This window comes from Octopus bimaculoides, chromosome 16 (assembly GCF_001194135.2).
Source record: "Octopus bimaculoides isolate UCB-OBI-ISO-001 chromosome 16, ASM119413v2, whole genome shotgun sequence".
NCBI classification, from domain to species: domain Eukaryota; kingdom Metazoa; phylum Mollusca; class Cephalopoda; order Octopoda; family Octopodidae; genus Octopus; species Octopus bimaculoides.
The window spans coordinates 49826309-49851737 of NC_068996.1; the positions used below are offsets into that span (position 1 = coordinate 49826309).

Genomic DNA, 25429 nt, shown 5'->3' on the forward strand with positions numbered 1-25429 from the left:
TATTTTCAAAATAGTTTTTAAAAAAAGTGATTTACCAGTTTGAACAATTGTTTTCAATGCTGAATGTGCTAACTTTAACCATCCAACTGTAAAAGAGGAACAGGTTTTGTTTGGTCAGACAAATTGAATCAAAATGATTTTAAGAACCCTCAGAGATACAACATAATGACAACAGATAAATTAGAACTTGCAGTTCTAATCTTAGCCTTGGTCATAAAAAAAAAAACCCTACAAAAAATATATGCAGCAGCAGTAGTACCAGTGTCACTGTTGCCACCACCACCACCACAAACATCATCATTGTCATCACCACCCTATTTAATGACTTTTCCATCCTGCTATGGTTTGGGCAGTTTGACAGAATCCTGAATGAGAAAAACTGCATCTGAAAACTGCAGTGTGTTCCTATATCTGCTTTGGCAATGATTCTTTAGTCAGATCCCTTCCTAAGAGCAACCATTTTACAGAATGCACTGGGTTTTCTTTCTATTTTTTTTTGTTTTTTGCACCTGTGTGGTTGCCTTGCAACTTTATAGACTAAGAGTGCAAAGGGCTCCTATACCTGGGTGAGAGAGAGGAGAGCGCAATGATTGCAAGCAGAGTGATAAGAAAGATGTAGCAAAGTATGACATGGTGACAGATTTATAGTTGTGAAAGGGCAGTCATGGTGAGTAACAGAGTAGAAACTATTAAAGGAAGAACAAAAAGGGCAGAGAAAACTGTTATTAATAGAGAATTCACAGCACAACATACTACAAGAAATTTGAAATTATTGTAGCATAGACAGGTTTATAACTTTCAAGTGCATCGCAATACAATGTAGATAAAAATATTTAACACCTGGATAAAATAAATTTCATAACCATATTTTTATCATTTTATGATTTAAGACAATTCAAACAATATCAAAATAGGTTAGAAATGGCCCTTAAAACTTTGTCATAGTGAATTGTTTCCTCATTGCCTCCGCCACGCTGGATGGATTCGGATGAAACTTTCAGGGATGTTTTGGCCTCATGACTGGCATGAACTGATTAGATTTTGGGCTCGATCCAGTACCAGACAAGGATTCCAGATCATTTTTCCATTTTTTAAAACTTAATTTTTAGAGTGGTCGGGTTCATTTTTAGTATTCTCGTTTGTGAGAGCAGTTGAGTTTATTTCAGATATTCTCATTTAAAAAATCATCTCTGGCTAATCATTGAGAGGACGTTGGTGTTGCATTGGCGGAGGTTTGTTACTCACTGAGTGAGTGCTCTTGTTCTATACTGTTTCCTGTCTCCTCTCTTTTCCATAATCTTACAGAACACTTTCACTGGAAACTTCACATTATACCCTCATATCATTGGATCACCCATAAACTGGAAGTCCATTTTTTCTCTTTTCTTACCTTTCCTACCCAATTAATGACTAAGAAAATTGAAGACTGGTTCTTATAACTTTTAGCAAATGTGGACCAAATTAAATCCAGTGTAGTATAAGTACTTGATTGAATCTAGAAGAATAAAGGACAAAAACCAATACTGTCTTTAAAAAAATCCAAATATTAATCACATTGATGTAACCATAAGCTTCAAACAGTAATTCATACCTCACCCTCCCCACAATGTGGATAAGGTGTAATTAATAGAAGCACACTCAAGACAGTAATTCAAACTTTGGGATCATGGTTTTGCAGGTATTAATCAGTGATATTTCAAACAGACAACTTGTTCCTCGTTTTTTTTTTTGATTTATGTAAAACTGCCTTCTTTTATAATTAAGCTGTTCTTTCACATTATCTATATTATAGTAAGTTAGGCTATGAGACTGTAAATGTGCTTCAGTAGAAGCATCAACTGGTGCACAGCCTATCAGCCAGAGACAACTGTGAGTACAACTATAATCATAAGATATTTTGCGGACATAAATAGATAATCTAATTGTTACCTTATCAACACCTGAGTAGAGGTAATAAGGTTCAATCTAATCAATAAGAAAATAATAATAGAAGAATTTATGTTACTATTCCCAATGTAAGGATGCTTTGTGGTCAAAGAAAATCATCAACATCAAGGAAGGATCAAGTTCTGACCCCTACACTGCATTCTTGATCTCATTATCAATAAACTATCCTATCTTTCACTTAAAAGTATTGATTTTTTGCGTGGGTTTGATATCGTCAAGCAAACTATTGTACATGCAGAAAAATCTAACATGTTCTCCAATATATTTAGACTAACCCTATCAATAAATATGTTCTGATTTCTACTTTCTCTATCATTCACTTGGAAGTTGGTAATTTTCTTTGATAAGAAAGGCATGTACTATATTGGACAGGTGTTTATGAGTAAATAATGATAGCTTTCTCCTACTGATTTGGAAGATATTTGAAATTTTGTCAGATTAAAATTAAAAATTACTGGTCTTATTTGTGTACAAATAGGGAAGTAAACAAAAATGGAAGGGGATCCTTCATAATTTAATTAATAATGAGATGATAATAACTGAGGAAAAAAATACAATTGTTAAATACAGAATATATAGAAATTAAAAAGAGATATATGAGAATAATTTTATAATGAATATAGCTAAAACAGCACAGTCCATAGATTCTATCTAAACAAATTATATAACAAAAAAGGTATAAAAACAATTTGAGACAATAAGAAAAGGGAGGTTTTACTCACCTGAAAGCATTCGGGAAATAATTCTTTTGAATCTTTTCAACATCTCTAGTAACTTTTTTCATAATTTGTTCAGCACGTTTATTTTGCTTTGAGTTGTCGGGATCATTTTCACTTTTGTGAGCCTACAACCAAATTAAAATGGTTATCAGTTTAAGTAAAATAATTTAACAAACTAATAAGCAACTGAAGACAAGCAATTTCTAAATATTTTCTATAATAATGATTATGAAATATAATTTTTGTACTTAAAACAATGATTATATATATAAAAAAAAATCATAACAAAAAATCAGTATAAGTTTCCCCTATTTATTTGATGGCATTTGAATTAAGTTTGATTATTTAATAATATAATATTTTAGACAGGATAATATGAAATTGTATTTTAAAAAATATATACTAAAAAAAAAGTAGGGGTGGCGGTGGCATGTAAAAATGTCTTTTATAAATAAATTCTTGGATAAAAATCCAACTGAAAGAGAGACTAAATTAGTCTACTCATAACTATTTAATTTTCTACACACAAAGTTACAACTCAATTCTTTTGTCAGTTATCTTAAGGTCTTAAAAGTTTAGGAAGCAACATAGCTTACTATTTATAATGTCAGCAACATTTATCTGAAGAACATAACGACTGGAAAATCAAACATGAAAAAAATTAATAACTTCATAGATCTTTGCTTTACATTAGATATTGAGGGATGTTTAGTTTAATTTGAAATGTCTGAAACACGTTCTCAAGCTAAAAACAATGCAACTAAGAGAAACAAGAGAGAGATATAAAAGTTAATAAAAGGTTCTAGTTTAGTAAACTAAACCATGCATCAAAATATTGGAAAAATAATAAGAAAACTTTATGAAAATTATTTTTAATCTTCTTTTTTTTCTCAGGCAATGCAAAATAACGAAGGTCAAATGTAGAAGAGATTTCAAATGAAGCGTGCAAACAAGATTTTGTAGAATGTTTGAAAATTAAATGTTTTTTTCTCAAGTATTATATTGATAAAAATTCAAAATTGTTGACATCTTTGAAAAAATTAAAAGGGGTTTCTCAGAAACTATATCCAATATATAACAGTTTCATTTATTTATCTGCTTTTAAATGAAAAAGAATTACAAATAAATATATGCATTTTAAAACATATATAAATGAACAAATGAAATTTGTATCTGGCTAACAGTTAAACATGACAATATCCTTAAACAAATACAGCAAACCAGAATAAATCTAAAAATGACTCAAACATTTAAAAAAATCTTTTTAAAAAAAATTTTTTTTTTTAAACCAGAAACTTAAAACACTAATTCAGAAATCAAATTCAACTTTAGAAATCAAAATTCCATGTGAATAAATCAAGCATGGACCTAATATTATGTTGAAAATATAACATGAATGAATTTTTAAATCATGCAAAAGAAACTAGCCTTGGAAAATACTATCCATGCAAGGGTATTAAGAAAAACAAACAAGTTCTTACAGACTTTCCACTCGAAACTATACTCTGAAATGAAAAGGTAAGCTATAAGGCTAACTACTAAAGTTTATGACAAATTATTTAGAAATTATATTAATTGCATCACCGTTGTATAATGTAGGTCATTTAAAATACACATACATACTGGTATATTTACTTCTTTTATTATTTGGTGGTGGTATAATTATCATTATATACGACATATGTAGATGCAGGTATGATCATGTGGTTTAAGAAGTTCGCTCTGGAATCATGTGGTTTTTATGGTTCATTCTCAATTTGTTGTGACTATCAGTTGATGTCTTCTAAGATAGCTGCAGCTTGACCTCTGCTGTGTGAGTGAAATTTGGTAGACAGAAACTGGAAAAAGCTGGTCATAAATTGACCCCAGTATTTTTGTCTCAACAAGTTTGGTCTGATCCAAGCAAGTATGGAAAAGTGAATGTTATGATGATGATGATGATGATGACGTACTATTATACAGTACATAAAACAAAATTAAATATATCATCATATGATAGTCAACAGGACTATCATAATGTCTGTTTTAAGTTTAATTTCAACATATGGTCTTATAAAAATCCTTTGTCAAATGTAACAAAGAAATATATATATATTATATATATTTATATATACACACACTAAAGATATACTCACAGAGTGCATGTTTAATGCCATAACCAAAAACACAATTATTAAAACTAAATGAAATATTTAGTTTTAGTTAAAAAATATTAATTTATGGCTTTCAACTAACAGGAAGAACAGAATAAAATACAGAAGGCAGACTCAGTAGTATTTGAATTATGTCCCTTTACAGGCTGAAGTTTAAAACTGCCTTTCAAATGGTCGACATGAATCTATTTTAATTTAATTTTAATGTAAGGACCACTAAAATCCTTTGTCAAATGTAACAAAGAAATATATATATATATATACACACACACACACACACACATACACTAAAGATATACACAGACTTCATGTCTAATGCCATAACCAAAACCTCAAGTATGAAAACAATTTTTTATGTGTATGTGTGTGTGTGGGGGGTTATAAAATAAAGCATCAGTCGAGTATTAGGATTCATTTAAGCAATTATACTCCTCAATCAAGATATGTGACCATGTACCTAAGCTTGGAATTACTATTATTTTTTTAATTTAGGGGACAACCAAATTTTGCAGACAGAATATTTTACATAGAAACAAAAAGCAAGTGAATCTAGAAGGTCTATATAAATAGTTCATACCATCATAGCTACATGTGTCAGAAGGTTTCACAAGCATGCAAGTAGCAAACCTAAAATAGGCAAACTTATTACAAATCTGTCTTAATCAGCCATGTATCTTACGTCTTTCAAATGGAATGGAATCACTACTCCACAAATAGGGATTTACTATAGATTCCACTATTTCCATTCTATGCCAAAGTGAAATCGTGCAAAATCATTCTCTGCAAGACCCTTTTTTAAAAAAATATTTTTATAAAATGTAATCAACAGTTTTTACATTTTCCAGCAATACTAAAAGCAACTTGATTTTTCATGTCCTTCATTCCTAATTTTAACATTACAAATGTTCAGAAGTTAGCTCAATATATATATATATATATGTTGTCAGTTACTTCTAAAGTTACTGACATTCATTCAAAATGCAAAATAAATGCTGTAGCTTCAAAGAAAATTTCAAACAGTAAAAGATAGCATCTGTTATAGAACTCATTTAGTTATTATGTCTGATTGTAATGAATCATCTCAACTTCACACTCAGTCTTGGTGGTAGACACCAGAGTAAATTTTTTCCTCCTTCCATTCAATTTTCCCATTTCAAAAGCTAATGCTTTAATGCTTCTTTCATCACAACAAAACAGATACAACTGAGTCGACAATTGTTCCTTCTTTCTTGTAAACAGATATCATTGTCAGATTAAAACTGGCAAAAATTTCACCCTCTAAATTCTTCTCTACTCTAGGCACAAGGCCCGAAATTTTGGTGGAGGGAGCCAGTCAATTAGACAGACCCCAGTATGCAACTGGTACTCAATTTATCAACCCTGAAAGGATGAAAGGCAAAGTTGACCTCAGTGGAATTTGAACTCAGGACGTAAAGACAGATGAAATACCGCTAAGCATTTTGCCCAGCGTGCTAATGTTTCTGCCAGCTCACTGTCTTTCACCTTCTAAATTGTTCTCGTCTTCACCTTTTAGTCAACGGAAACATGCATCATCCTACATCTTCATTTACTCTCTTTTATTCCAATTTCCTAAATACTTTTAAGCAGATATTAACTGGTGACTGTTTTTATGTTACAATGATTATCCAGGACCAACAAGATTTTCATGGTTAAATTCCTTTTGTAATAAAACACCACATGTCAAATCAAACTAACTGTTTAGAACTATAAATTAAAACATCTTCCTTTGAAACCATCAATTTCTTTAAGAATCTATAATCAAACTACTCACATTTGCTAATATATCTACCAAACCATGTATCTACTTTATTTTTCCTTTACTATACACGAAGCTTTAACATACCTACACTACTCCTACTTGTAGCCTCCTTAACCCTTCAACATTCAGATTATTCTGTAAAATGTAATTCTTATTAAGCCTCAATTTTTTGAATTAATCATGCTTCATCTCATAGCTTTGAGATTTTGATGATGTGATTTTTTATTTTTAGAATGACATTGTAGGGTAGATGTGAGAGGCCAGAAATGGCTGGTTTGAACACAAAACACGTAGAATATTAGAGGTGGATATGACCAGTCTAAAAGCTAAAGAATTAAGCTTTACTCTGTCAAATGACATATTATTCTGTCAAATGTAATGCTGTAATGCTTATTTATTCACATTGTTTTAAATTAATCATGTTTTATCTCATAGCATTGAGATTGTGATAATGTGGTTGTTTATTTTCAGAATGACATTGTAGGAGTAGTGTGAGAAAGCAGATCTGGCTGGTTTGAACATTAAACAGGTAGAATATTCGGGCCAAATATAACTAGTTTAAGATCTATAACTAGTTTAAAATCTAAAAGTAAAATTTAACAAGAAAGCACAAACATTATATATCCTATTTCTTGTGAAAATTTCCTCAAAGACTTTTTTGTCAATGATGTATCTAAGACTACGACTGCTCAGTTTTTTTGAGAGTAAAAGCTTAAATCCTTAAAAATCAGAAGCTGATCTCTAAAACTAAACTGATAATAAAACTCTATTCCTCTGGGTTAAACCTCTAGCTTAACAGAATCAATAATCAAGTAAAAAAAAAAAGAAAACGTACCATTTTGAACTTTAAAAAATGAACTTACTAAAATATTTTCTTTTCAAACTGGTATAACAAATGCAGTTAGATATTGTCTAGCATTGTGTAGGCAAACATGTTAAAGCATTGAAGAGAACTAAATATGTCATAAAGCAATATGTCCAGTAGAAAAATTAAGCAACAAAGAAAATTAAAAAAACAAAAACGTACTAGTTTATCAGCTTCAGATAAAAGCCTTTGGAAATTTTCATCATCTGTAAGCCAACTTGGTAGTTCATTTGCTCCTGAAAGATTAGAAGGAAATTATAATTCAACAAATGTTTGTTATTACAGGAAAACTTTTGGAAGTAATCAGTATGGCTTGAAAATTAAAATAAATTTAAATTTAAGAATTATTACAATTTATAGACCTTTGGAAATATTTAAGAATAAATTTGGAGATCTAACTGAAGAACAAAAGACCTAAACTTGCCCTTCTTACTAATATGGAATAAATAGGCAAATGCAAGAGTTTATCAACAGATGTCCCAATGAGGAGACCTGTATGTGATCATTTGATATGCTATGAATAGTAACCAAATCTTGGAAAATCACACTCTAATGCCTTAAAAAAAAAAAAAAAAAGAACATACTTGAATTATGTAATCCCAGATACACTAAGATGAAATAAAAATGGATGGTTGAAGCTGCAACATCTTTGATGATAGGTTTACTTGATCAGGGAAGAACTGAGTTTTAACAACTAATGTCAACCTACTTGAGATTGGTAAAAGTACATTTGTCACTCACAAGTGAGTATAACTTGGTAGTAGATATCATGCTTGTGCCAATTGTTTCAAGTGCTTTTGCACTACCCTCCCACCCTTGACTTAACAGAACATCCAAGGTGTGTGACAGCTTGAAGGAGAGAGAGGGAGCTGGTACTCATTTACAGTTGAGCAGATAGGGAACAACAGGAAATGAAGTGCCTTGTTGAAGAACACAATGTATCTACCAAACCAGTCCATAATTCAGGCCTACAACAGCCGAATCACTAAGTTATGTGTTTGAGACCATCACCAAATATTTCATACAAAATGTTTTAAAGTGTTCATATTTAAATCAATAACCTTCATCATAATTTCATGTAAGAAACTTTTTATTATATTGTGTTCCAAAACACCACCTTGATAATGATTGTTACACAGGATCATCATCACCTTCATCAATTTAACATCCACTTTTACATGTTTCAACCAGAGTTCAGTGAAACAAACTTTATACAACTGGATGCCCTTGCTGTCACCAACCCTTACTGGTTTCCAAGCAAGGTGATATTTTCCTATGGTCAGACATGTTTTCACAGAACATTGGCAATGAATGACAACCATTTACAACAATCAGACAGTTTCAACACACACAGTTTCTGTCTACTATTTACCAAATCCATTCAAAGCAATTTTGAAATTAACTGTTTTCAAAATTAATTGAAATGCCCAGCATAAAAGCAGACAGAATGCTTCATTGTTTTTGCTGTGACTCTCTGCACTTTGAACTAAAATTTTGCCTGAGTCAACTTTGCTTTTTGGGGGTTGGGTGAAAAAAAAAATCCCAGGCAGTGGACTGGGGAAAATTGTAAGAACAGCAGACAAGATGTCTTACAGTGTTTGTTGCAGCTTTTTGTATTCAGAGTTCAAATCCTGCCATGGTTCAATCACTTGGGTGACAGATTTATGTCTCTTGCTTGCTTTAACACTACCACCTAGCCCCTTGAATGCCTTTACAGGAGTCTTAAGCTGTTATAAGCATTTGGGCCAGGTCTCTAGCTTGAGGATACCTTCCTCCCTCCCACCCACCAATGCACCCAATTAGGAGCCTTGAAAAGAGTCACGGGTAGTGCATTTGTCTGATTATTGGTTTCAAATTTTTGCACAAGGTGATCATTTTGGAGGAGTGGGTAATTACATTTCATTGACCCCAGTGCCTAACTGGTATCTATTTTATCAACCCCAAAAGGATGAAAGGGAATGTTGACCTCAGAAACATTTGAAATTGGAATGTAAAGACAGATAAAATGCTACTAATAGATAATATATCCTTTCTAATATAGGCACAAAGCCTGAAATTTTGCAGGAGGGGACTAGTCAATTACATCAACCCCTGTGTATAACTGGTACTTATTTCATCAACCCTGAAAGGGTAAAAAGCAAAATCAACCTCAGTGGAATCTGAACTCAGAATGTAAAGATAGACAAAATGCCACAAAGAATTTTGCCCAGTGTGCTAATGAATCTGTCAACTTGCTGCCTTGAAACTATGTACATTATTAAACAGGGTAACAAAAGGGGTTAACAGTTACTGTTTTTGTAGTATTTTCAGTTCCACCCATTCTGTTCAGATATCTATCGGTATTAACATACAAACAACAATGTGTACCCTAAATATGCAGTTTTCTAATTTTGAATTCATTCCTTGTCAGTATGTAACACATAAACAGTAATCTATATTCATAATGCACTTCTGTTCTGAAACCATTCCTATTTTGGAATAAAATTGATTGAGACTTATTTTTTATAAAGACACATACCTCTTGCTTTTGCTTCTTCCATCCCTTTTTTGAGTTCTTTTAATCTGTAAACATCATCTCTTAAATGATTAAGACGTCTTTGGGAGGCTTGAAGATCCAGCTCCAAGTCAACAGACGTGCGTATTGGCATTTTTCGAAGAGATGAACCAGCTGCACCGGGCAGCTAAAAAAAAAGAGATAAAGAAAAAAAATGAATGTATCAGCAGTAAAAAAGCAGGTTTTTTAAAATTAAAACTGCAAAGTTTATAGAGAAATAATGTCTAAAGCCCAAACGTTTCTCCTATGATTGAGGGAGAACAGAAGAAAGAGTAGGAGATGATGCTATGCTGAGGAATGAAGGAATGGTAAGAGGGAAGATGGAGGAGTATGGCAGGGGACAACAGGGAAGAGGGAAAAATGAAAAATGTTATTTATACGAGAAGATGCTGAAAATTTTTTGGCTTTAAGGGCATTGTGAGAGGCCTGGTTGGAGGCCCAACCTTCTGAGTTCTTTTACAGGGCTTAGAAAAACTGAAGGACTGCTACAAATAAGTGTATGAATCTGAGAGGGGAATATGTTGAATAAAGTCATAATTAACTGATCCTCCTCTATTTGCTTTTGCCCAAAGCCAGGAAATGTTCAGCATCCCCCTTGTACTTAGAGAAAAATACAAGCATTTTACAAAACAATAATAATAAAAAAAAAATAAGTGCCAAAGCTAGTTATGAAGAACAAGAAAATATACTTACCCTTTTCCACCTTAAACTTTGCCGCACTGTAGAGTTTCTTTGGAATGGCCCACGTTTATATAGAGGCATAGAGCTGTCACTATCACTGCGGTTTAACTGTAGATAGAAAAAGTTTTCATTAAGATATAATTTGACTATCTTTGTTCTTATCATTAGAGTTGATCTGCATATACCACCTTTGTTCATTGTATGTATTACACTCATATAATCATAACTATTTATAATTGCTGTACAGGAGAGGCTGTGTGGTAAGTAGCTTGCTTACCAACCACATGGTTCCGGGTTCATTCTCACTGCGTGGCACCTTAGGCAAGTGTCTTCTACCATAGCCTCGGGCCGACCAAAGCCTTGTGAGTGGATTTGGTAGATGGAAACTGAAAGAAGCCCGTCGTGTATAAATGGATATATATGTATGTGTGTTTGTCCCCCCAACATCGCTTGACAACTGATGGTGTGTTTACGTCCCCGTAACTTAGCGGTTTGGCAAAAGGACTGATAGAATAAGTACTAGGCTTACAAAGAGTAAGTCCTGGGGTCGATTTGCTCGACTAAAGGCGGTGCTCCAGCATGGCCGCAGTCAAATGACTGAAACAAGTAAAGAGTAAGAAGATTTGTACTCCACAGCAGAAGTGTTAAGGCCACTCCACTCAGGTGAAGAGGATTGGCGTGAAAGAGTCCTGCGCCAGTACCACATAAAGCACTCATGCGGTGCCATGTAAAAGCATCCAGCACACACTGTAAAGTGGTTGGTGTTAGGAAGGGCATCCGGCCATAGAAACCATACCAAATCAGACAGGAGCCTATTGCAGCTCTCCAGCTTGCCAACCCTGGTCAGACTGTCCAACCCATGCCAGCATAGACAATGGATGTTAAACAATGATGACAATGATGATGATGAATTCTTTACCAGTATAATTACAATTTTTATTTTAATCATATAATATACTTCTATAACTAATAGATGACAAATGTGCTGCTAACATTGCATTAAAAAAAATCATGATTTTAGTATCAGATTTTGGGATAACACAGAAATCTTTATTGCTGTGTAATGTAATGATTTGCAAAATTTACTCCAACTAAATTTCACTTTTTGTCTTCATTCAACCCTTCACTGTACTATTAAAACATTTTTTTTTTGTTTGCTTGTTGCAGTGAGAAAGGAAAAATATTATCCAAAGCTCTGTTTTAGGTCATCTTCGGCTGGGAGAGGAATAATTATGAGAGGCCAATGCAATTAGGACTAAGTTTGAATATGTTAAAAGTCAGAGGACAAGGAATGAATATAAGAAAGAAAGAGCACCAGAGGAATAATGTTTTGAGAAAGTGCTAAAGTAAGGATCTCAGGATCTAAATGCAGAAAGAGATAAAACCAAACGGAATGGTGTTTGGATTCTTTTATTCTTTTACTCATTTCAGTCATTTGACTGTGGCCATGCTGCAGCACTGCCTTAAGGGATTTTAGCTGAACAAATTGATCCCAGGACTTATTCTTTGTAAGCCTAGTAGTTATTCTATTGGTCTCTTTTGTTGAATTGCTACGTTATGGGGATGTAAAAACACACTCACATAAATATATATACAAAACACACACACATATATATATATATGTATATATGACAGGCTTCTTTCAGTTTCTGTCTACCAAATCCACTCACACGGTTGGTCAGCCTGAGGCTATAGTAGAAAACATTTGCTCAAGGTGCCATGCAGTGGGACTGAACCCAGAACCATGTGGTTAGGAAGCAAGTTTCTTACTACATAGCTAAAAGTGAGACAGCCAATAGCCTAGAAAATAGTAATTTTAGTGGTCTCATTATTTAAACATCTATTTCTCTTGGTATTATTGATCCTCAGAATCACAAATGATGAAAATGGGGAGCTGTTTACAAAGGGAAAGTTGAATAACTTTTATATATTTCAGACACAGAGGCCAATCATGAGAAGTGAATGAACCTTTAACTTCTGGTGATGGTTGTTTATGAAGGTTACTCAACTTTCCGTTTCCACATTGTCAGAATCTTCTCTTCTTTGTTGTTTGTTATTTTACTTCTGTATCACATTGCTCAAGCAAACTACAACATTCTTCCAATATTCAAAATTTCTTCCTATTATTATAAAGATACACCTGTGAATGTTTTATGAGTACAAAAATAACAAAAACCTTAATTCTGAAGCCTTTAATTATAAGTTTCAAATTCTGGCACAAGGCCAGCAATTTAAGGTAGACATGACAAGTAGATTGTATTGATCCAAGGTTCAACTGGTACTTATATCAACCATGAAAGGATGAAAGGCAAAGTTGACCTCAGTGGAATTTGAACATAGTATGTAATTACAGTTGAAACGCCTCTAGGCATTTTGCCTGGCATGCTAACAATTCTTCCTTGAACCCTTTAATTACTAACATAAAATTAAAAGTTATCACTAACTGAAAAAAAGAATGACTTTTACAAAGCACTGTAGAATCGACAAAGTTTTCTTAGAATTTGATATATCTGTATTAAGTTCCAAGATACACATGCATTTGAAAACCACGAGTAAAGTGATTAGTGTTACATAAAGGAACAGAAAATGTAACTTACTTTACAAACATATGCACTGCCCTGTCTGTCTGCTGGTGAAAATGTCTGAGAACGTCTTATTGTACTCTTTCGAACAGTTTCTGTGGGACGTTTCTTTGCTTTGTACACAAAATCACCATCTGTGTTTGTTCCCTTTTCACAAGTTTTGATTTCATCACCAGTATCAACCGATTCGTAGTTATCCAACGACGTCCAGCCTATAGATGGATCCTTTTGTGGGAATAAATTTATAAAGATTTTTAAAATATCACATGTAAAATATAAAAAAAACAGAAAAAACAGTAATTGTAATAAATTAACCTTACAGATAAAATAATTACATTTAGCATTAAGTAGTGTTAATAAAGTCTTTTGTCTCAAGCACTTTAACCCTTTAGTGTTTAAACCGGCCATATCTGGCCCAGATATTCTACATGTTTTATATTCAAACTGGTGATATCTAGCTTCTCACACCTAACCTACATTGACATTCTAAAAATAAACAATCACATCATTGAAACCTCAAAGCTATAGGATAATGCATGATTAATTCAAAACAATTTGAGTGAAAAAGTATTACATTTAACAGAGCAATCTGAACACTAAAGGGTTAAATAATAAGGCTGTAATAATACCAATTATAGAAAGCTACAATTAGGAAAAGAGCTAATATGTGAAACCAACTGTTGCAACTATCAACTTCCATGTTTATCCCAAAGCATTTTATAATCTTTTATACATGCCTTACACTTTATCATTTAAACTGGCCATATCCAGCCTCTCACGTCTACTTACAGTGTCATTCTAAAATTAAATGACCACTTCATTGAAATTAATGCATGATTAATCGAAAACAATGGGATCGAATATGCATTGCATTTGACAGAGTAATCAGAATGCTAAGAGATTAAACGAGGCACAAAATGTAAAAGTGCTCGACAACTGCAACATATCCACACATCTCACTCTAATAATGTGTTCATTTATTCGTTTAATGTTTGTTTTTCCATGCTAGCATGGGTTGGATGAGAAGTTATTTGAAGTTGGATTTTATGTTTTTCCTGGTACCGACCCCAACCTGTTTTTTCAGTGGTACAAAGAGACCAATCATAATGTCAACAAGGAATGTAAACATCAACATTTCACTCAACCAGTGATAAGTTATACAATGTCAACATTCATATACATCTGCACACACCTCTCTCTCTCTTTTGGAGAGAGGCACAAGCACATATACATACACGGCAGTAACTTCCGCCTACCAAATTCAATCACAAAGCTTCGGTCGGTCCGGGGCTATAGCAGAAGACACTTGCCCAAGGTGCCACACGGTGGGACTGAACCCAAAACCATGTAGCTGGGAAGCAAGCTTCCTAACCACACAGCCATGCCTGTGCCTACACATATGCGTATATATCTCTTGTCATTTTAGCATAATTTATCCATGACTGCATAGAGAAAACAGAATTTATTGCAGCAGATTTTCTACAACTGGATGCTCTTCCTGTCACCAACTTTCACTCAAGGTTATATTTACTCATGGCTTGGAATATTTTGTGGAAGATTGGAAACAAACAACACTACTTGTATGATGATGATGATGATAATGAGGATGCTCATTTACAATTATCACATGATGTCTAGGTAAGAATTCACACTAACACACTCAAGCATACAATATATATACACAGTGTGCTTCTTTCAGTTTCCATCAGCCAGGGCTGTAATAGAAAATCATCATCATCATCGTTTAACGTCCGCTTTCCATGCTAGCATGGGTTGGACGATTTGACTGAGGACTGGCAAGCCAGATGGCTACATCAGGCGCCAATCTGATCTTGCAGAGTTTCTACACCTGGATGCCCTTCCTAGTGGGTGCTTTTACGTGCCACCTGCACGAGGGCCAGTCACATGGTAATGGCAACGGTCTCAATGATAATAATAATAATAATATAATTAAACCTTGGGAGAGGTATTATGCCGGTAATAAACACACGCACTGGTTCAGTCCTTTATTAATTTATAAATAATAATAATCCTTTCTACTAAAGGCATAAGGCCTGAGATTTCAGATGAGAGGATTAGTCGATTACATTGACCCCAGTGCTCAACTGGTAGTTATTTTATTGACCTTGTAAGGATGAAAGACAAAGTTGGTTCCAGCGGAATTTGAACTCAGAATGTAAAGGTGGACAAAATACCACTATGTATTTTGCTCGATGTGCTAATGATTCTGCCACCTCACTACCTTAATAATAATAATAATATTAACCTGTTCTTTAGTTGAATCCACAAGATCAACTGAATCTGTGTCTTTATCATCTTCCTCTTCATGAACATCATCTTCATGACTGTGCATTGCTTCTGGGCCTTAAAAAAATTAAAAAATAAGATTCAAATCTTGATTCTAATTCAAGAATTGGGGAATTGGTTAACAAAAAAAGAAAGAAAAAAAGAAAATGCAACTGGACACCAAAATTATTTGTTGTTATTTTATAAATAAGACACAACTAAGACTTGGTTTAAATTTTGAACCAAATTACTTTTGGGAAAAAACATACCAGGTTCTGTGACACATTTATAGTTCCATCAAAGTAGCACAATGATTTGTTCAAAACATGCACTTTTAGAGAACACAGATTACTCTCACCCCTTCCAACTACCTCAGCTGATAGATCTTGAAAATTATTTGATGAACTCACTGCTATTGGTGTCATGTAAAAAGGACCCTGTACACTCTGTGACATGGCTGGCATTAGGAAGGGCATCCAACCATAGAAACCATGCCAAAGCAGACAATAGTGTTTGGCACAGTCTTCTAGTTTGCCAGCTCCTGTCAAACTGTCCAACACATGACAACATGGAAAATGGATGCTAAATGATGATGATCATCATCATCGTCGTCGTTGTTTAACGTCTGCTTTCCATGCTGGCATGGGTTGGACGATTTGACTGGGGACTGGTGAAACCAGATGGCTACACCAGGCTCCAATCTGATTTGGCATAGTTTCCACAGCTGGATGCCCTTCCTAACGCCAACCACTCCGAGAGTGTAGTGGGTGCTTTTACAGGCCACCGGCACGAAGGCCACGCTTGAAATGGTGTATTTTACGCGCCACCTGCACAGGAACCAGTCCAGCGACACTGGCACCGAACTCGCTCGATTGTCTCTTCACGTGCCAGGAAGGCAACGTTGGTAATGTTGATGATGATGATTTAATTCAGATCAAACATGTTGCATTGGAGTTTAATAGCATAGAAGCTATATGACACACGTGAAAATGCCCATCCTTACAGATGCCTTTTTCAAAAGATGTAAACCAATATGACATTATAAGAGAAGCAATTGCCATAGTAACTCCAATAATTAAATATGGTTTTTGACAGCATGCATGCATGTGTGATTGGATAAAGAAACTGTTGCTGGTTAACCCCAGGTCAGGCCTAATCAAGCAAGTCTTTGATCAAAGGCATTCCAGCCATGCACATCCCATCCATCTCTTGGCTATTGTATATCTAAGATTATATTATCTGCAGTGTCTTTCCCATTTCCAGACAGTATAGTGTAGTTCAAGTATATTTAATTGCCATTTTTAGCAGACCGACAACCACATAGTAACCTAATAGTAATCAATAGTAAATGACAACTAATGTGAATAAAGAAAAAATGAAAATGACCTGTAATTTATTTTAAAAATTACCATCCTACATCAAGGATGAGAATTCTGTTTTTTACCATATTTCTGTTGAAATACACAACCTTTGTTTCAATAAATTTAGAAAATAATGAAGAATTTAGTAAAATAACTATTGTTGATGCTTAGGACATAAACTAACACAAAGTTTTGATGGTAAACGGTTTTAAATTAGATCATTTTGAAACAGGAAGTTTATAACATAGACCTTGGGTTATTCCCAGGTAGAAAGGTATTAATGCTAATATGTAAAAGACATTTACCTTGGTTACGTGTAAGAGTGGAGGTTTGAGATGAGATAATTGTTGATTCATCACTACTTTCTTCTTTTCCAAATGTAACAACATTTCTAGGTATTAAAAAAAAAAAAAAAAACAGCATTAAACTTCAAAATGTATAATTTAAAATTTTGAATTTCTTTTGAAGGAAAATTGATCTGAAACCAGCATTGTTATATTTGGTAAGAGTCATAATTAAAAAAAAGCTTATAAACATACCCACCAGTGAAATATAGACAAACAACAACCGATGTGTGTGTTTAAAGAATTTATAAATTATGACTTGCCAAATATACAATAGCAATATGATTTTCAATATAATTTAGATAAAGCCTTTTTTTTTTGTTTGGGGGAACATTGTTCTTGACCAGAGGGCATGCGAATATTTTCTGTAAATAAGTAAATTGGGCAAAAAAGAAATTTTGAAAATATGGAATAAAGCATCTGCTACTTTAAATCAATGTGAAAAAGTGTTACTCACTTGCCCTCTTTGGTATTTTCAGAGACAGAATGCTCATCACAGGGAAAGTTTTTCCTCATGTCAGATGAAAGCTGTACGGACATTCGTCCTATTCTGTCTTTTACGGCATTCTAAACGGATATAAATGATGCCAGTTTATTTTATGAATACAAATTTTAAAAAGTATCTTATGTGTGTATGTATAAATAAATACACACATATATATATCATCATTGGTTAACGTCCGTTTTCCATGCTGGCATGGGTTGGACGATTTGACTGAGGACTGGTGAACCAGATGGCTACACCAGGCTCCAATCTGGTCAGGCAGAGTTTCTACAGCTGGTTGCCCTTCCTAACGCCAACCACTCTGAGAGTGTAGTGGGTGCTTTTTATGTACCACCGGCACAGGAGCCAGTAAGGCAGGCCTGGCAACGACCACATTCGGATGGTGCTTTATGTCTATATATTCATTTGCATGAACACACACACACACACAAGCAGGTATATCTGTGTGTGAAGATGTATGGTGTAATGGTTTCAGTATTGAACCCAGAGACATTAGGTTGATAGTTAAGTTTTTGAAACAATGTGTCATGTCCTACAACAACACTTTACTTGCCATTGCTTGAATCCACTCAACTGAAAATGAGTACCAGAAATAGCTGGGCTATGAATAAAGATTAATCCCACAACAGACTGATGTCCCATTCAACAGCTTTTCTTGTACTCACAACTGATTAAAAGCCACAAAAACTGGGATAAGCCTTGTCCTAAAAAGCCTTCAGGTTCAAGATAGACTAACTTTCTTTTTGTTTTTTGATTATCTGTATTTATATATCCACTGTTATCATCATCAGCATTTAATATCCACTTTCCTTGCTGGCATGCGTTGGGCAGTTTGACAGGATCTAGTAAGGCCAGGAACCACACTAGGCTCCATTATGATTTGGCATGTTTTCTACAGCTTCCTGACACCAAGTGTTTTACAGAGTATACTGGGTGTTCTGTTTTTATGTGATACCAGCATCAGTGCTTTGCTTTATATGTGGCACCAGCGCTTGTGTTACTAAATGTGAGTATATTATATATAAATGTATATTCATAGTGATGTGATTACATATTGTCATCACGACATATCACTGTCATCATGCTGACATGGGTTGAAGAGATTGCCACAATCCAAGTCATCTATCATTGAGAGCTACAGCCCCTAAAAACTAAGTGGCCATACGTATCATTTGACTTGGTTTCTACAGCTGGATGCCCTTCCAAACAACAACCATTTTATAGAATATATTGGGTGCATTTTCTTGTGGCATCAACACTAGAGAGGTTGAACAGTCCTCGGCAAGACAAGAATAGAGAGACATTATGGACCTACACTATATCTGCTCACTTAGTCAATCACTTCATAGTTTGTGCAGTAAGGTGTATGTCAATATGAATACACATATATACCCATGTATCTGTGCATGTGTGTGAATTTATGTGGTCTGCTAATGTACATAAACAGATGAAGGCAGCGAGCTGGCAGAAACGTTAGCATGTCAGCCGAAATGCTTAGCGGTATTTCGTCTGCCGTTATGTTCTGAGTTCAAATTCCGCCAAGGTCGACTTTGCCTTTCATCCTTTCGGGGTCGATAAATTAAGTACCAGTTACGCACTGGGGTCGATGTAATCGACTTAATCCCTTTGTCTGTCCTTGTTTGTCCTCCCTATGTTTAGCCCTCTGTGGGCAATAAAGAAATAAGATGAACATATCAAATGTGAGTGTATGTTTCAGAGCATATGTATACCTATTTGTGTATGCAAACATTTGTATGTCTGAATACACATACAAGTGTTTGTATTACATACAACAAGAAAAAATTACAAGAGAAGACTGATGCTAAAAAGCATGAAATAAAAAAACAGAGTTTGTTAGTTTCCAGCTGTACTTACTAGTAAGTGAGTATAATCAATATTTGAAACAGGATCTTTTCGTACAGTTTGTTTCATATTATCGGATTGCATGAATTTGAAGCTTAGAACATTATACCAACGTACACATACTTCCTGATAATTGAAGTCAGCAAGACTAATGTGAGCACATCCCTGAAATAACAAGTCAAATTAAAGAAAATTATTGTTTGTATAATTACATATCTCATGACAGTTCAACAACAAGTGTTCTGCAGAACTACACACTTCATTGCATCTTAGAATTATGTGGCTGAGTATTCCACAGACATGTGAACCCTTAATGTAAATCATCAAGCAGAACAAGTGCAACAAGACTAACACTTCAAATTACAAGTACAGTCTTTCTAAGGCACATCGACACAGCTTGTGCCTACCCAATTTTATTCATCAAGCTTGTGTTAATGCAAGGCTACTGTGGAAAACATTATAATATGATAGGAGAGAAACTCCAAACAGTAGGGTTGAATCCAAGACCTTAGTGAACTTATTAACCATCAAGGCCATGCTCGCACCAGTCTAAGGAAACTGACCACAGAAAACTGGCTTGTGACTGAAGTGAAATTATAAGCAAAGATATTGCAGCAAGGATAGTGCAGGCAATTAATATCTGTGAAGAAATTTAGTGTATACATAGGTGACATCACAAGACATCATTGGTTCATCTCTGCTCATAGCCCTTGAGATAATAAAACAAAAGGGATTTTATAGTATGGTATAGAGGTATTTAAATGTGGAAATGCAGTCTGTATACTCCAAAGAATACAAACTAATATCATGAAAATATTATTCAACCATATTGTTCCTGGTCTACTCCTAGGTTTGGTTGGCTCAGCTTGAAGAATCTGTCTTGTGACTCTTTCCTATGACATCTCAATGTGGAGAAAGAGGAGCAGTTTGATCTGGATAGACTCACTGACCTCTGAGTTACAAACTGTTGAGTTGTTCATAAGGACATGCCAAGTGGACAGAAAACCAGACCAACAGCTGAGAGATCAGCAGTTTAAATAGTTGAAACTGCGTAAGGGACAAAATATTTAGCTCCCTCAAGACCCAGTCCCACCTAGCTATAAATAGGTACCACATAGAAAGGAACAACTTATCACTGTAACTAGTGGCAGCATAGTAACATTGAATAGGGTCTCCTTAACTTGCATTGCTGAGCTCAAATAGATGAATTGAAGATTAAGTGTATATGGATAAAACAGGAGCTGAATACAATTTGTCTCCTCTTTGTCCTTCAGTCAATAAGACTAATCAGACATCAGATGGATGTTTCTCAACATGAGAAGTTAAGTAATCATATCAATGGAGCATGAACAGCCAAGGTCAACTTTGCCTTTCATCCTTTTGGGGTCGATTAAATAAGTATCAGTTATGCACTGGGGTCGATGTAATCAACTTAGTTCCTTTATATGTCTTTGTTTGTCCCCTCTATGTTTAGCCCGCTGTGGGCAATAAAGAAATAAATATACTTACCAAACATTCTAGTTCTTTACCATCGGGAATGCTCCAAACATTAACCTGTAACGTTTGAGCATGTAGTAAATTTTTAGGAATGGCAACTTTGAAACTTTCGGCAAATTTTGGATTTTTCATATCTGCTGAAGGTTTTGTTTCCCAACACACTGGCATAAATGGTAGTAGAGCAATTTTGATACCTCTGCAATGGTATAAACAAGAAAATACTTTATGAAAGAAATAAGGACTAGAACATGATGGAAAACATGAGGTAATGCATGATTAATTCAAAACAATGTGAATAAATAAGTATTAGATTTGATAGGATAATCTGAACGCTAATGGAATGGATTAACATCATTATAGCAAGTATACAATAAATTGAAAGCATTTAATATTCTATATTTTTTAAACACCTAAGTATTAAAAGTAAAAAAAATGAAACAAGAAAAGATTTGGTCAGACATACATTTTCGTTTTCTCTGGAAGTGGAAGTGCTCCCAAATTCCGAGCCTGATCAACTTCTACATGGAGATTTCCATCAAACGTATCGTATCTAGAGATAGAAGAGAAGTACATTTATACACATGATTATCAATTTTTAAATATGTTTACATCAAGTTATCTAAATGGTATAATCATCACCATAAGCATTTTAATGTTCACTTTTGAATGCTAGCCTGGGTCAGACAGAATTTAGTGAGGCAGATTTTCTATGTCCTGATGTCCTTCCTGTTGCCAATCCTCACCGTTTCCAAGTAAGATATTTCCCCAAGGCCAGAGAGGTTTTCCACAAACAACTGGAAATGAACATCATTGATAATATGATGATGCTCAATTACAACCATCACTTGATGACAAGTGTGTGCACACACAATGGTCTTCTTTCAGTTTTCATTTACAAAATCCACTCACAAGGCTTTGGTCGGTCCATAGTTACATTAGAAGACACCAGCTCAGAGTGCCATGTAGTGGGACTGAACCTGAAACCCTGTGGCTGGGAAGCAAGTTTCTTACCACACAGCCATGCCTGCACCTATGTTTATCAGCTCAAAGAGCGTGGCCGTTGCCAGTACCGCCTGACTGGCTCCTGTAGGATTTTCGAGCGAGATCGTTGCCAGTGCCCCTGGACTGGCTTGTGTGGGTGGCACATAAAAGACACCATTTCGAGCGTGGCCGTTTTCGTGCGGGTGACACGTAAAAGCACCCACTACACTCTCTGAGTGGTTGGCGTTAGGAAGGGCATCCAGCTGTAGAAACTCTGCCAAATCAGACTGGAGCCTGGTGTTGCCATCCGGTTTCACCAGTCCTCAGTCAAATCGTCCAACCCATGCTAGCATGGAAAGCGGACGTTAAACGATGATGATGATGATGATGAAAGAAAGATGAAGACAATTAGACTAATAAATAATACAACATGACTGGTTTTTTATCTTGTACAAACAATAGAGACAAATAACATTAACAACAGCTTCAATTTTGAATATTATTTCTAAATCTGGAACTACTGTAGCCAAGGCAACTGAAGAGAGACAAGAAATTCATTCATTGGCTCTATGAGAGAACCACCATGGCCAAAACAAACGCTGATTTGATGCTGACTTATTTGACACCATCTCTTTTTATGTTGCTCTCATTCTCTCTCTCTCTCTCTCTGTTTATGTGTGTGAGGCTGTTTCCCTTTATGTGTCTGAAGAGAGGGAAAAGTGTTTATGTTAATCATGTCTTATATAACAAAAAATTAGTAAATAAAGTGTAATGCCTGTCTCACTATCTGTATGCGTATATTTCTGAGTGAGTGTGTTTGCCCTCAGTGACAGGAAAAAACCGTTGCCAAAACAGGTTGAACATCCAGTCAGCCATACCAAATCATAAGTGTCCAATCTTCTTGTCCTGAACTAAAACTATGCTAGTCTATAAACTAAACATAAATAAAAAGTTATATAATATTGGTTTCAAACTTTGGCACAAAGCCAATAATTTCTAGGAAGAGAATAAGTTGACCCTAGTGCTCAACTGGTACTTATTTTATCCAGAAGAAATGCCAGAAGAAATGCCAGAAGAAGCATTTTGTCCAGAATGGTAATAATCCTGCCAGCTTTGCTGCCTCAAAGTTATAAAATTGGTTAAAAGAAAAAAGAAAGAGAAGCATAACTTACTTAAGAGTAATTTGAATTTGTGCACTTTCCATTTGTAGAACCTCATCTAGGTAGCCAGTTCTGTAAATAAATAAACAAATAGATTTTTAAAAATCCACACTTCTTCAGAAATCAATGCTAGCCACTGCATCACTACCATCCTCCTCCTTTTCCTCATCATCATTTGATATTCACTTTTCCCATGCTTGCATGGATTGGATGGAATTTGCTGAAGCAGATTTCTTCTAGCCTTCCTGTCACCAATCATTGTTTTCAAGCAAAGTAATATTTTCTGATGACCTGACATGGAAAACTGGAAGTGAATAACATTGATTGCTTGTATGATGGTGAAGCTCATTTGTAACCATCACAGGATGTGTAGACAAGGTCATATATACAGACACACACACACACACAAACAGACTTCCACACAATATCTGTCTACCAAATGCACTTACAAGGCTTTGGTTGGGTCAAGGGTATAGAAGAAAACACTTATGAAAGATATCATACATTGGGACTGAACCCAAGACCACATAGTTGTAAAGCAAGCTTCTTAAGCACACAGCTATGCCTGTACCAGTATAATCTTATAATTTCATCAATATAAGCATAGGGTATGACTGTGCTTATAAAGATTGCTTCATAATCACACAGTCTTAAGTTCAATCCCACAGCAAGATATCTTGGGCAAGTGTTTTTTTCTTCTTTTTTTTACTCTAGTCTCATTTTAACTAATACTTAGTGACTGGAAAAAGAAACTGCAAGGAAGCTTGTTGTGTGCAAGTGCTTGTTGTGTGCACGCATATGAACGCCAATTCTACATAACGTCATTAGTACAATCTGAGTGAAAAGCAGTGACAATTGTTTACATTTTCCACTGAACTAATGTTACATAGTTCGGCAGATGTGTGTAAGAACCAGCGGAATAAAAGAGAAAAAAAAAACCTTACTTAAAAAGCATGTAAGGGTTGGTGAAGAGCCACAGAAAATCTACCTCAATAAGTTTTGTCTAACTCATTAGCAGCAGGGAAAAGCAGACATAAAACCAATGATGACGACGACAATGATAAACGACAATACATCAGGCTTTCTGATAAATGCCTTTTGTAACCTTGCATTTATCTTTTTGCTATCATTCTTCTGTTGAAATACATTGCCTTTGTTTCAATTACTTTTGAAGATAATGAAGAATTTAGTGAAATAACTTTTGTCATTATTAAATTGGTGTTTTGGAACATAAATTCACATGGAATTTCGATGGAAGATTTTAATTTAAATCACTTTAAAACAGGAAATCTTATTACCATAGAACCAGAAATGGTGTTAGACAGGTTAATATCAAAAGGATTTAAAACAGTTTCATCGTTTACTCTTTTACTTGTTACAGTGGCCATGCTGGAGCACTGCCTTGTTGGGCATGAAGCACGAAGAGACTACACTGAAATACACATCTGTTGTCTTAATTTCCCATTCCATTTAGTATTCTTTGTACTAAAATTGCACAACCAATCTCTGAAGATCTAAATTCACTGCTCAAGTTCCATCTGCAATCATACAGCATCAGAAACCTAAAATATGAATCATACAAGTCATTCCTCTGGAACAATAATATTGTTTTGCCATTAGAAAAGGGGCATTCAAAATGAGATAAGAATGGAGCAGAGTGAGTGGCATGATGGCAGAGTTCTGAATGCACAAGTTCCATTGAGTCAGACATGGAACAAGGTTCAGACACCAGGTAGAGCCATGCAGTTGCCATGTGGTATTTGAAGGATTGGAGAAGGTCACTTGGAAGGCCTCCATGATGATGGGAAGACAATTAAGTCAAGCAATTTGGGTCAAGATGGAAAAGAATGGTGCAATCAAGACAGAATTGGAAGCGCATTGTAACCAGTGGTGTATAACAGCATTTGTTGGTCTGGTTGATATATATATAATATGTACTCTTTTACTTGTTTCAGTCATTTGACTGTGGCCATGCTGGAGCACCGCCTTTAGTCGAGTAAATTGACCCCAGGACTTATTCTTTGGAAGCCTAGTACTTATTCTATCGGTCTCTTTTGCCGAACCACTAAGTTACGGGGATGTAAACACACCAGCATCAGTTGTCAAGCGATGTTGGGGGGGGACAAACACAGACACACAAACACATACACA

The 25429-nt window shown here is 34.9% G+C and overlaps 1 protein-coding gene across 4 annotated transcripts in view; it reads right to left on the minus strand.

The window, feature by feature from the left end:
• Positions 1-25429, minus strand: part of LOC106872603 (protein WWC2) — a 98129-nt gene continuing 72700 nt past the window's right edge. Inside the window, exons 12-25 of one of the 4 annotated variants that reach the window (XM_052973752.1) lie at positions 23291-23350; positions 21601-21687; positions 21150-21333; positions 19653-19805; positions 17730-17839; positions 17234-17319; positions 15548-15645; positions 13297-13506; positions 10712-10807; positions 9983-10145; positions 7627-7700; positions 4148-4171; positions 3263-3303; positions 2670-2791 (exon numbers count right to left, since the gene is read on the minus strand). In XM_052973752.1, the coding sequence (XP_052829712.1) occupies positions 3274-3303; positions 4148-4171; positions 7627-7700; positions 9983-10145; positions 10712-10807; positions 13297-13506; positions 15548-15645; positions 17234-17319; positions 17730-17839; positions 19653-19805; positions 21150-21333; positions 21601-21687; positions 23291-23350 (1375 nt within the window). In that variant the 3' untranslated portion in view covers positions 2670-2791; positions 3263-3273. Of the gene's footprint in view, positions 2792-3262; positions 3304-4147; positions 4172-7626; positions 7701-9982; positions 10146-10711; positions 10808-13296; positions 13507-15547; positions 15646-17233; positions 17320-17729; positions 17840-19652; positions 19806-21149; positions 21334-21600; positions 21688-23290; positions 23351-25429 lie in introns of all 4 variants that reach the window. The other 3 variants (XM_052973750.1, XM_052973753.1, XM_052973751.1) reach the window with 3 other exon arrangements.